Source organism: Anguilla rostrata, chromosome 4, assembly GCF_018555375.3.
Source record: "Anguilla rostrata isolate EN2019 chromosome 4, ASM1855537v3, whole genome shotgun sequence".
In the NCBI taxonomy this organism is placed as follows: Eukaryota; Metazoa; Chordata; class Actinopteri; order Anguilliformes; family Anguillidae; genus Anguilla; species Anguilla rostrata.
The window spans coordinates 34,935,387-34,948,217 of record NC_057936.1 but is presented as its reverse complement, the minus strand read 5'-3'; the positions used below and the strand labels follow the sequence as shown (position 1 = coordinate 34,948,217).

At 51.6% G+C, this 12,831-nt stretch overlaps 1 protein-coding gene and 1 long non-coding RNA gene across 4 annotated transcripts in view; one reads left to right on the top strand and one right to left on the bottom strand.

Moving 5' to 3' along the window:
- The window catches only part of zeb1b (zinc finger E-box binding homeobox 1b), a 96,305-nt gene that overhangs the window by 75,141 nt on the left and 8,333 nt on the right, over positions 1-12,831 (top strand). For all 3 annotated transcript variants that reach the window (XM_064332371.1, XM_064332372.1, XM_064332373.1), the window contains exons 3-7: positions 3,507-3,563; positions 7,078-7,236; positions 8,605-8,807; positions 9,784-9,889; positions 10,250-12,024. In XM_064332371.1, the coding sequence (XP_064188441.1) occupies positions 3,507-3,563; positions 7,078-7,236; positions 8,605-8,807; positions 9,784-9,889; positions 10,250-12,024 (2,300 nt within the window). The remainder of the gene's footprint in view (positions 1-3,506; positions 3,564-7,077; positions 7,237-8,604; positions 8,808-9,783; positions 9,890-10,249; positions 12,025-12,831) is intronic.
- Positions 3,328-12,831, bottom strand: part of LOC135253285 (uncharacterized) — a 35,923-nt gene continuing 26,419 nt past the window's right edge. Inside the window, exon 3 of the long non-coding RNA XR_010329576.1 lies at positions 3,328-3,601. This is a non-coding gene — a long non-coding RNA (uncharacterized LOC135253285). The remainder of the gene's footprint in view (positions 3,602-12,831) is intronic.

Below are 12,831 nucleotides of genomic sequence, written 5' to 3'. Positions count from 1 at the left end.
TCTCGCCTCCTCCGCCTGGCCTCCTGCGTTTCGCCCAAGCAGGTCGAGCGTGACCTCGTCCAGCCGCTGTAACCCGACACCCGAGTGGCCGAATCAGGCGTCTGCCCTCCCGGCCCAAACCCCACCCCCCTTTCCTCTCTGGCGTTCAAAGAAAAGACGCTCCCTTTCCAGGCAACGGAGCCAGCGAGAGGTAGCAGCTATCCTCTGTCGGCGCCCCCTGGTGGAAAGCGTTGTTACAGGGAATCTCCCAAAAAGTTGGACTATCCCTTTAAAACAGTGGTAACCAAACGCCCATTCCTGGAGATCTACCATCCTGTTAGTTTACTTTTCATTTCAGGCCCTAATTTGGTACACTTGATTCTCATTAGCAGCTCAATGCGATCTCTAGCTGCTGAGTGAGATGTGCTTTGTTAGGGCTGGAGTGAAAACCTACAGGACGGTAGATCTCCAGGAGCAGGGCTGGTTAGCACTGCTCTGAAGTGCTCTCGGGCCCCAGCATGAGAGCTCTATCACATCCCCCGTGATTATCCTGTGAGGGCGCATGCTGTTTCAGCCCCCTCCCTCCTCCCGCGCCCCCCCCCCCTCCCGCCCCCCCGACCACAGCCAGGCAGAGCTTCGGCGCAGTGCGGGGGAGCGGTTTGCGGCCCTGGCTCACCGCACAGGAAGTTGGTTTTTAGCCGGAGGCCCCCGTCACTACAGGTCCTCATACGGTCAAGGTTACGCAGGGGCGCTAAGGCCAGTTCTGGGTTACATTTCCATGCCCCTCTCTTCCCCTTAAAACTGCACTTCAAAGGGACTGAGGGGGCTCTCGCATCCGTTGTTTACAGTAAGCCTTTGCCTACTCAGCCATTCCTGAAATGTACATTATTATGTAATGAAGAATTTCTCTGTATAATCGCCCGAATCAGCAGGACTGTGGTACTGTTTTTGAAATAAACAGGCACAGCTGGATGTTTCATACAGAACACTGGCATGAGATAAGAGACATTGCTGGGCTGGACGTAAAACGCATTTGGAAAAACGTTTGGGCAGCGTTTAATTGGATCATCGTACTCACTGAGAGCGCACATACTGCACACTGAGATTAGTGAATCTGCAGCTTTGACCAAAAATAACCCTCAGGAGCCTCCAGTTTCACCTCATGTTTACTATCTTCTGGTGCCCGGAAGTGACATCACTCTTGTCCTTCAGGAAGAGCCTCAGTGTCGAGCGCTGACCTCTCGCTGCAGGAGCTCTGGTGTGACCCACGCTCCTCATTAATTACAGAGTGACCATTTGGCTCTCAAAAGAGAAAAATCCAATCGAAACAGCGACAGACTTGATTTGGTTTTAACTGGGTGCTTGTGTCAAATGAACTGACTAACTCAGTTTGTCCTAAAGAATGACAATAACAATGAATGCATCCTAATATAGGTTATAGATAATATTTTTATAATAGTTAAAAAGCTACCAGTAAAGGGTACAGAGAACAAATGGAAGTAATTCCTGAGTATGAACGGGAAAGCAGCTGCGCTCCCCCCCACCCCCCACACATTTAGGTTCCACTGGTCAGTTTTCATCGGTCAGAGTGTGTGCTGTGGGCATTGATTTCTCCATTTCATACATTCTCTCTCCCGACACAGAAAAGAGTTCAACGTTTCTTTCCCTATCACTTTAGCACAATAACTCTCTCCATCACGAAACAAAATGCCACACGCGCACACGCGTGAGTTGAGAGGACGAGAACAAAGGAGCGTTCATAGCTGCCCTCTCTCCTCCAACACCCTTTTTGTCTCAGAGCGCCGTCTTCGTGTGACGGTTCCCGCCGAATCTGCGCAGGCCCTGTCGACCGCGGAGCAGATCGGGGGGGGAGATGTGAAATCAGACGGAGTGCTCGGCTGATTAGGAGAGTGCCATTGTCTCTGAGTAGCGCCGCCGGATGAGCTCCCTCTCTCTCCCAGTCCCGGGGAGCCGGGCACTTCAAACGCCAGATGTTTCGCGTTTCGTCTATTTAGAGTGAGCTCTCGTTTTACGTCTCGCCCCGACATATGTGACAATCAAGCTGAGGACGGCGAAAATGCGAGTGTCACTTAACCTGCTGTTAGGTGTTATTCGCAGCCTTGCCGTCAAGCACAACTGCCAGCTACTCTGGCTGTTTGGTGTCTGAGCTCAAATCGTTTTGAAAACGCAGCTCGAATTAAGCGTGCTAATCGCTGTCTTTGTTTCCCACTCTCATCTTGCCGTTGCTCTGAAACGGAAATTCGACATGAGGAATTCTGTGGCTTCTGCCCGACTCCATTGTGCAACACAGATGGCCGTTGACTGACTGCTCCTTTCCCACAATCCCATGCAACACCTATGTCAAACAGCAGCGGTTCCTCATTCAACATCACAATTTACACTTTAGCTCATCCTCTTCTATCTGCTTTGTTAGATAATGGAAATTTCAAAAAATAAAAATAATAATTGGCGTATGTTTCTAAATGTTAAGCACTTCAGGCGCAACTTGGGGAAAGAGCTCTTCAGAGTTGGCCGCCCTCCAGCTGAGCTCACCGGCGCTGTTTTGTACTTCAGAGAATTGCCAGCGCGGATATATGGGTGCCATAATGGCGGCTGTCAGTGAAGCCGATAGGGCTGATAAAAAGTAATACTCGGTACTAGCTTTCTGTACGTCTCCTCCCTCCGTCCTCTGTCCCCCATCGCTCTCCTCCCTCGCCGGCTGTAAACCATTTGTTGGCTTAGCTCTAAAATGGCAGCCCGTGAACAGAGGAGGAGATCCGTTTATCACCGCGTCTCCCGGAGAACCCGGGCCTTCGCCGGTCTCTTCGGCGGAGGAGCGGAGAGTGGGTTTTTCATTTTTTTTTTATTATCTGTCTCTGCCAGCTCTCTTTCTCTCGGGCCCGAACCCGCCGTTTCCCCCCCACCCCCCCCGCGTTTTCACTCATTCCTAAGCGTGCTGTCTGCCACCCAGTAGGAATAAAACGCCATTTCGGCTCTGAATAAGTAGACTAATTGCAGACCTATTCCAATAGGGGTGTTTTTTTGCGTTAGGCCACCGTAATTCAGCTCGTTTCATTGTTGGAGGATGCTGCTCGAGCTTTTTGCAACGAGGGTGCTTGTTATAAAGTTTGTCTACACAATACCAGAGGCCCCTGCATGCCACCCATCTCTTATTCAGTGAAGATACTGACTGCCATTCACAACTTTCATAAACCACAAAACACTTTATGGCAGTGAAATCCATGGAGTTGAATTGTGACTTATATGGTAGGGTATATGTTTTTAAAGCTTCTGGATCACATTTGGTAATCTGGACATGTCATCATGAATGGGTGTATTTTAATATGGTCTGCAGGCTGATGTACAATGTGGAGGAAAAATAATAAATATTCTTTGTCCCTGGTGAATGTCCGTGTTTTTATCGGTTAATGCAGAGGGAAGCAGGTTCAGAATTGAAAGAGCCGATGAAGGGAAAGGAGGCGGGAGGGAACTAACCCCCCTTTGTCGCGTCATTCTCTTTCTGACAGAAGCTGCAGACGATATCCTGGGGCCTGATGCTCAGGTGCAGAAAGTGGGATTTAAAGGTGAGTCCAGTGCTTTCCCGGAGTACGAATGTCACTGCCTGAAACACATCGTGGCAAGTCACTGGATTAGACTTTGTTCCCGTTCAGCAACTGCTGTGCCTTACCTTGCAGATGTAGGGTCACAGCCTAGAGCTGCTTTTACTAGCCTTTGAGGAATGGGTTCTAGTTATAGAACAGTTCTGACTAGCATTACAGATATGACCTTATACTCTTGAGTAGTTCTGACATTTTATATAAACGCACTCTGCTGATTCTATAAAATTTCTATTTGGCTTTACAGATATAAGTACTAGTTGTATAATAGCTCTGATCGACACTGTACAGTACCATATCAATTCTAGTTCTAGACCATTCCTGTATGTCATTACAAATTCTAGGGTTGTGGTTTACAGGGGTAAGGCTAAATGTGCTATGTTCGTGATGCCAGCGTCGGCTAAGTGGGATTCATATTTAATGATTTAAAACTCAGAAAGCATGAAGCATTTGAGAAGTCTGTGACAGACTACGTCTTCGGGCAGGGTAAGAATCATTAAGTGGTTTTAATGAATATGAATCTGCTGACATGTACTCGAAACAAACGCATATTAAGTGTGTGTAAACCTGATTTGGGCTTCAAAACAAACTATCAAGTAATTGGTTTCCATTAGTATAATTTATCCATTTAACTAGTGTGTTTGTCAGCTTAATTAATGCTGCTGACTGTTTACAATTTAAGTCTGTCAAGATGTTTCAATCACAATTTTCCAATTAATGGGGGTTATTAAACGGCAGCTCTTCAGACTGTCTTTGTGAGAGCGGTTTTTCAGCGCGTGATCAGCCAGCGAGAGCCGGGCTTCTCGAAAGCTTCCACCCTTCCCCGGCGACGGCGCAGCTCTCGGGGAGAAAAGCGAGCGATCCTATGAGGTCATGGGAAGAAAAGCCCGGGGCTTAACGTGAGGGTTAGCAGGCACTCGAGTCTGTTCTCCCCTCATTTTACAAGGATGAATGTAATCCCGCCATCGGACTTTCTCAAGCAGCACCTGGCCCTCTCTCCGGGCCCCATTAGGTGGGGGGGGGGGGAGGGGCGGAGCCCCGCTGGCCCAGGTTCTGGTCCTGCTGAAAGTGTTTAATCCCCATGGCAACAGCGGACTCTGTGTACTCAGTTTTTTTTTGTTTTGTTTCTTTTTTCCCCCGGGGTTGGGCCGGGGAGCCGCTCCCCGTTGGCTGCGTCAGCCACGGTGCGCCTCGGACGCGGTGCGCGTGAGAGACGGAAACCGCCGGGGGCGCGGCGTTCAGAAGGCTGCGGGCGTCGTCCCGGGCACGTCAGATCCCACACGCGCCCTCGCTTTCAGAAGCACAGGAGACACGCCTGTAGCTGGCTCTGGGCATCATTCGGTTTCTTTTGGGGAATCAAACCCTTTTTCTCTTTTTTAGTTGAGTTTCATGTTTCCTGAATTGAAATTCCTGCTGAAATCGACATGATCATGAAAGGCTGGGATGGCTTACATGCCACCATACTGATATGTTATGTTAAATATTTAGAGGCAAATTTAATTCGTTAACAAATTGTGTTACATTTAGGTCTTCGCATACCTAAGGGGTACTTATGTAAGAACATACTCAGGTTACATTTTTCAGTGTATTACTTTAATTAGTTCCCGTTGATGTGTTCAGCGTTCATTAACGTGATTGGAAACGCATGCTCTGGTGCTGATGTTGAACGCTATTCAGCTGGATGTGAAGGAAGGAAGGTATTGTTTCATAATGACATAAGCAAATAATCCCCCCACCCAATAAATAAATAAATAAATAAATAAATAAATAAATAAATAAATAAATAAATAAATAAATAAATAAATAAATAAATAAATAAATAAATAAATCTTCTCCTCTTGCGTACTGTTCACAGCTGGCTAGCAGGCTATGCATTTGCACGTGGTCTTACATGAGCTTGCAGTTTGGAGGGAGTTGTGATATTGTGTTCGTGCGAGAGGTTAGCCGCAGGTCGGGGGGGCGGGGCTACTCTAGGAAAGTTCAGAAAGACGGACAGGCCTTTCAGCCAGTTGCCTGACAGGTTTGGGTGGGTAGGGGGCTGGAAAAAGGGACGCCTCTTGCTGTGGCTCTGTGGTCACAGAAAGTACTCTCTGTTCTTCTACACGCATTGTGTGAAGTACAGGGGATGCCCCACAGAGGGGGGAAGCAGGGGCGAAGGCCAGGTTTTAGACGGGAGCCCAAGCGAGTCACAGTCTTGCGGTGCGTTAAGAAGGCACAAGAACCCAACGTACGGAAAGTGAAAAGGACCAGTCACAAAGAGCGGCATTAAAGAGCCGCCGGGACGCGACGCGGCCGTTACATCACCTCGCTCGGCGCAACAGGGCCTCACTTCGCAGAAGGGGATTTATATAACAGTCCTTCTTGTAATAGTCCTTTCGTAATTAGTTTTCCTTCGCCATTGTTAATGATTCCACCCAGTACAATAGCGAACCATTTCCCCCTTTTAGAGCAGAATCAGAATCCTTAATGTCACCGCAGACATCAATAAATGGGGTTGCGCATTACGGGTTCAGGTTATTTCTTCTTGCCGAGCGCCTGAAAGCAGAATGGCTAAATGGGCAGGGACGTGGCGCCGGTGAGCGGCGCTGAGAGCGCAGAGCAGGAGGCACGCACATAAAGGAAATGAGCTCCGCAGTTCATTGCTCCGCGGCGTGAACGCGGCGGCTTTTCGCTCCTCCTGACGCCGGCTCCCGCGAAGCCGAAAGGCCGTCTCTGGCGCCCGTGTCCGCGAAAACCCCGCGCGGTTCCATTTCCGCCGCCGGGCGGTGGGCAGGCGGGCGCGGTGAGGCGGGGGCAAAGCGTGCGGGAAACGGAGGCCCAAAAACAACAAGTCCCAAAGCAGGGTGTCTTATACAAGCTATTTGGGAGAATTGGTTCCAAAGGGAGGTGAACCCTTCCTGATTCCTCCCCAGTATGCGCACACATGCAGTGCGCACAGTCACCCGCTCGCTCGCACAACCATGCACGTGCGCGCACGTACTTGCACGAGCACACGCATACGCACTCACATACACAGGAGTCTATCGTGATTACATTTTCACACATTTGTGGCCCATACACAAACTAAATTGGAATACAGAAGTGATAAAATAAAGCTGCCATTTACTTCTTGTTGAATGATGACTAGGGAAAATGATTCCACTTCCCCGCTGGGTGCCCTCTCAATCCATACACCTGTTTCCAATGAATTTTACATTCAGTTTCTGGTTCTCTGGGAAAAATACAGCAGTACATCACATTATTTGTTTGCTTTCCAGATGGACAAGACACATCACTTCCAATTTTCTATCCAGCTGTTTATAATATCGATAGAACTCGTGTTATGGGGGAAAAGAGCAGTTCATCCTTTAGGATTAGAGCCAGCAGCCCTCTGGCTACCAGCACAGGTCTCTAACCACTGCACCGCTGACTGAGGCGGTTGGAGTGAGTCTCAGTCTGGTGGCCTCGCTGAGGGGGTTTGGTGTGTCCCTGTGCGTTGCAGTGAAGGATGAGTGTGGTTCAGACGGGGATGAAGAGCGCAGCACAGACGCAATGGTGGAGGAGATGCTGCAGCAGGGCGACACCGCCGTCATCTACCCCGAGGCGCCGGAGGACGAGCCGCGGCAGGGCACGCCCGAAGCCGGCATCCACGACGAGAACGGTAAAGCCCCCGCCACAGCCATGTGCCCATGACCACCATGTGGACTACAACTCCCATCCACCTCAACAACTTTACCCACAACCGCTCTGCTCTTCTGAACTACAACACCCAAGAACCTCTTCACCCAAACCAACACTCTTCGCATTCACCATGTTTCACCCCCATCACCTCAACCCAAACCCTCACCGCCTCCCTTCTTTTAAACTACAATTCCCTTCTGAATCCTCACTTTAACATTAGCTTCCTTCCCACTACTTCCTCCTTCCACCCATTGCCATTGGTGGTACATGCCAAGAAAGACAGCATGATGGGAGTAAATATCCAGAGAGTAAGAGTTAGACGTGTGTCTGTGTCATCAGAGGTCTCTTCCTCCTTTCAGTAGCATTTTGCCTTCTTAAACACACCCTCAGAAGTGCTGGTGTAACATTACCATCATACATATCTTTCTCTAGACCATGAATGCTTTAAACAGCTTTAAATGAAGCCATGTTCATCTGTGGAAGACCACAGCAGAGCTCCTTATGGCATCTAACGGCCTCACCTATTTACCTGCAGTGAGAAAAATAACAGCACCTGAGAAGTTCTCTCACATTGGTGAAGTCCATGACGGGCTTGTGTCTGTGGATTAATGTGCTGCAGTTCACAGGGCTGACTTAAATAACTCACCTGTGTGTTCTCCCCTCAGATATGTGTAGCGCTTCGCTTACGCCTAATTATGCCTCCCTGCTGGCTGCCTCGCCTTGAAAACGTCTAATCTGCCTGCCCCAGTTTCTCTGCGCGCTGCAACGTATAGTTCAGGCATCAAAAGCCTCTCCTTGTTATTACTGATCAAAAAGGGAAAGGCACAGGTTATTAGTGCACCAAACAGAGCCAGACGTGGCATGTTTTATTCAACAATCCGAAGCTTGTTATGTAGTGTGATATTTCCGAGATATTCATATCTTTCGAATGGAAAAGAAAAGAACTCTTGCCAACAAGGTTTAATGTTACACTTGTTTATCTAAAAAAAAAAAGACACAAAATATAGTATACATATCCGTGAAGGGTCTTTGATGGGTTTGCCGAGTCCATAAATACAGTTTTACATCGATTAGGGTATACTATTCGTGCACTTCCTATTGAATGTTTCCTGATCCTCTTAAGGTACTCCTGGGATCATCACCTTCCTCCAGTCCGTAGTTCTGTGGGTGGGGGGGCGATCTTTCGTCAGTCAAAGTTCCCTTCCTGTCCCCATGTGACCCCACCGCTGCCACTGGCTCCCGCTCTAGCGCCTGTCGGCAGCCTCCTCCGCGCTATCGCCCTCTGTAGCCGCGCCCGTCGATCCCGCCAAAGTTCCCAGCCCTTGTGTCCCTCTCCCCCCTCTCCCAGGCACCCCGGACGCCTTCTCCCAGCTGCTCACGTGCCCCTACTGCGCCCGCGGCTACAAGCGCTACACCTCCCTGAAGGAGCACATCAAGTACCGCCACGAGAAGAGCGAGGACAACTTCAGCTGCTCGCTCTGCAGCTACACCTTCGCCTACCGCACGCAGCTGGACCGCCACATGACCGCGCACAAGTCTGGCCGAGACCAGGTACCGGAACCGCCCGCCGTCCACCTCCGTCAGCGCTGCGGCCGCTGGGCCCAGGTCACAGACCGGGTCAGAGGGCCAACACAGTAACACAGACCAGGGGCTTTCAAAAAGAATATTTTTCCAAATCTATAAATCACATGTCTGACCACGGACCCCCCTACAGGACCTTCACGGACCCCCAGGGGTCCACAGACCCCCTGTTGAAAACCCAGGGCGTAGACAGTGGGTCTCAGCTGAGCATCACAGTGGCGCAGGCTGCACGCACGACTGGTTTAGCACAGCTCACCCCCAGCGAACGCAGTTTTTGTCGTTTCGGACAGAGTGTAGATGGGGTTCTCTTTATCTGCACTGAGTTCCTGCTTCATTGATTGGCTGAGGAGTCGGGGATCCATTCCCACTTAGTGCTATTACTGTGCCATTACCTACCTGAATGTTTATCTCTTCCTCAGCATTAGCCAATTCTTTTTTTTTTTTTTTTTTTTGCAAGGTGCCATTTCCTGTGTTTTCAGCGCTGCGTCACTTTCTGATCATTTTTCAGCGGGTATTTGCTCGGTTCTTATCGATCACACCATGCGGCAGATGCTAGTACTTTAAATTGAATCAACGCGGTATTTGCAGGTCTGTTGATAGTATCCGATTGTCAGACCAGATCATTTCTCTTTTGGTAATGACAGCCTAATGATACCATTGACTTGAATGCAATCAAAATGGCATCAACTTTAACTCACCGTCATTGTATTCCCTTCACAGTTTGGTGAATTCAACAATCACTGGATTTAAGAGAGATTGTAAAGACATAACTTTTCTCTTGCTAGTCAAACTTTAGGACAAATGTCATTTGAATCCGGGCATTGGTCTGCTTCCATTTAAGCAGAATTCAATTATGAAATAGAATTTAGAAAATGATTTGTATGTAGTAGACAGGTTACCGTGCACACCAATCCTCTGAATCTCTCTCTCTTTTTTTGTCTGCCAGACCCATGTGACGCAGACCGGGGGCAATCGCAAATTCAAGTGCACTGAATGCGGAAAAGCATTTAAATACAAGCACCACCTGAAGGAGCACTTGCGCATCCACAGCGGTGAGTACCAAAACTCGTCGCCATGGCAGCGTACCCAGGGGGAGGGCCGGCACGGTTGGCTTTTGACAAACACCCCGTTGGCCCTGGCTCCAAACCCAATTGTGTTATTTCCACATTGGTCAATGTTTAGATTTCGTAATGCACCATATTTATATTTCTTGATTGTGTTATGAAGCTCGAGTTCTTGTTCAACGCGTCAAAATTGTGTTGCTGTTGGCGATTCAGACTGCAATTAGGGAGCATTTGCTTCCATTATGTCAGCATTGCGGTATGGCCGAAACAAGCCCAGGCTACCCTGCAGGTTTTATTCTTTTTTTAATGTTTGTTTAATGGAGAAAAAAATGCCTGTGTGGTTTGCAGGAGAGAAGCCATACGAGTGCTCCAACTGCAAGAAGCGCTTCTCCCACTCCGGCTCCTACAGCTCCCACATCAGCAGCAAGAAGTGCATCGGCATGACCCCCGTGAACGGACGGCCCCGCCCGGGGGGCAAAGCGCCCCAGTGCCCCTCCCCCTCCTTGCCCTCCCCGCCCCCGACCCCGTCCAGGGCCCAACTCCGCGACAAGACGGAACACGGCAAGCCCCTGCAGGAGCAGCTGCCCCTCCACCAGATCAAATCGGAACCCGTGGAGTACGAGTACAAACCGGTGGTGGTGGGGACGGGGGCCAACGGGGTGTTCAACGGGGGCTCCGCCCTGCAGGCGGTGGCCTCCCCTCAGGGCATGGTGCAGGCCGTGGTGCTGCCCACGGTGGGCCTGGTTTCCCCCATCAGCATCAACCTGAGCGACATCCAGAACGTCCTCAAGGTGGCGGTGGACGGGAACGTGCTCCGCCAGGTCCTGGAGAACGCCCACCTCAACGCCACCGCCTCCAAAGAGCCGGGCGCGGTCGTTGGCATCACGGCAGGGGGCGGGGTGGGACAGGCCCAGCCGGGCGCCGCCCACTCCGTCATCTCGGCTATCAGTCTTCCCGTCGTCGATCAAGATGGCACCACTAAGATCATAATCAACTACAGCCTGGACGCAGGTCAGGCCTCGCTGGGAGCCCCGGGCCTGAAGAAGGAGGTCCCCTCCAGGGGAGCTGACGTCTGCAAGGCCGAAAAGCTCCCCGAGGACCTCACGGTCAAACTGGACAAAAGCAAGAAGGCAGAGAAAGAGGCAGAGACAGGGGCGGAGAAAGAGTCGGATAAGGGCACCGGAACGTGTCTCCTTTGTGAAGACTGCCCCGACAGCTTAGATGCACTTCACCAGCTGAAACACTGTAAGAAGGAGACCCTCAGGGTCAACGGCGCTGATGCCGAAAGGGCGGAGTTGGTGATCTCGTCCCTTCTGCTGGACGCTAACCTGTCCCCCAGTCAGCCCCCGCTCAAAAACCTCCTGTCGCTCCTGAAGGCCTACTACGCGCTCAACGCGCAGCCCACCCGCGATGAACTCGCCAAGATCTCCGAGTCGGTCAGCCTGCCCTTGGACGTGGTCAAGAAGTGGTTTGAGAAGATGCAGACGGGGCAAGTCGCAGCGGAGGAGCCCGACCCCCAGGCGGAGGGAACCCAAGTGACCGAGTGCGCCCGTTCTCCCGGACCGGACGGGAAGGCCACGGCGGAGGGCACAGAGACACTAACGGGCTCGCGGCCCGCGTCCGCCGAGCCCGCCGTCAACGGGTCCGAGAGCGCCCCGACCTCCCCCTCACCACTAAACCTGTCGGCGGGCGGGCTCGTCCCAAAGTCCGAGAAGGACACGGAGGAGCCGCTGGACCTGTCGCTACCAAAGCTGCCGCGAGAGGAGGGGGACCGGGCCGGCGGCAGCAGCGTTTACCACGGCAGTGTTTACTCCGTTCAGGAAGAGCCCCTGAACTTGACTTGCATAAAGAAAGAGCCGCTGACTAACGGAGCGGCCGATGCCGGCCCCAACCCCCTTTACGTCGCCCACTCAAGTGCCAACCCCATCAACATTGTTGCCACTCAGCTGCCCACTATCGTGGCCATCGCCGGCCAGAACAGCATCTCCTGCTTACGGGCGCTGACCGCCAACAAGCAGACCATACTGATCCCGCAGCTGGCCTACAGCTACGCCGCTCCGGGAGGCAGCCCCACGGGGCCGGAGATGCTGCAGCAGCCTGTGCAGGCCAACGGCAGCAACCAGGTTTGTCTGGAGTCATCTGTATTTCAAAACCCTGGCCACATTCAGAACCACAGCAGAGGTGACCAGGAAGCGCAGGGTCACAGAGGGGGAGGGGCGAGGGTTGCTGAACAGGTTCTCTGGTGGTCTGATGATGTTTGGAAGGTGGAAAGGGGAAGTCCCTTTAGTAGCCTGGTAAGCCAGCACCCAGGTTTTAAATTTGATGCAATATGATAAAGTGGTTACAGATAACCTGTGGAGGGCAGCAAGGAAGGGGGTGACGTGGGAGTGTTTTGGGAGGTTGTAAACCAGGTAGGCAGCGTACTAGAAGGGCTAGGTTGCAGTACAGGTTTGGTTGCAGAGGTAGGGAGGCCAGCAAGGAGGCAGTTACAGTAGTCATGGCAAGAGGAGAGGAAAAGAGCCTCGCCCTCATTGCGAACGTGGACATAAACGACCCTGCTTGAGAACTGTAGCAACTGTAGTTTTGAGCCACATAACTGCTAAGAGTTAACGATCTTTGTTCAGTCTTGACTCGCTGTGTCGTCATGTGACCCATCACTGCATTCCTGAAATATCCACGCGGCCCCAGAGCCGCGCATCGCTCCCAGCGTTGTGGCCGAAGCTGAAAGGGAGCCGAGACCCCAGGCGGCTCTCCCTCGGAGAGCCCGGCCCAGATGTGCTGGCTGGAGTCTCTCCTCCAGGTCTCCTCTGCCGCTGCTGGGGCCGGCCTACACCCGGTGAGCTCAGCCCTCAGCCGCCCCCGTGTTTCAGCGCGAGGGCGGAGGCCCCCAAACAGTCACGGGATACGTGGGAAGCTCGCGTATCCCATAA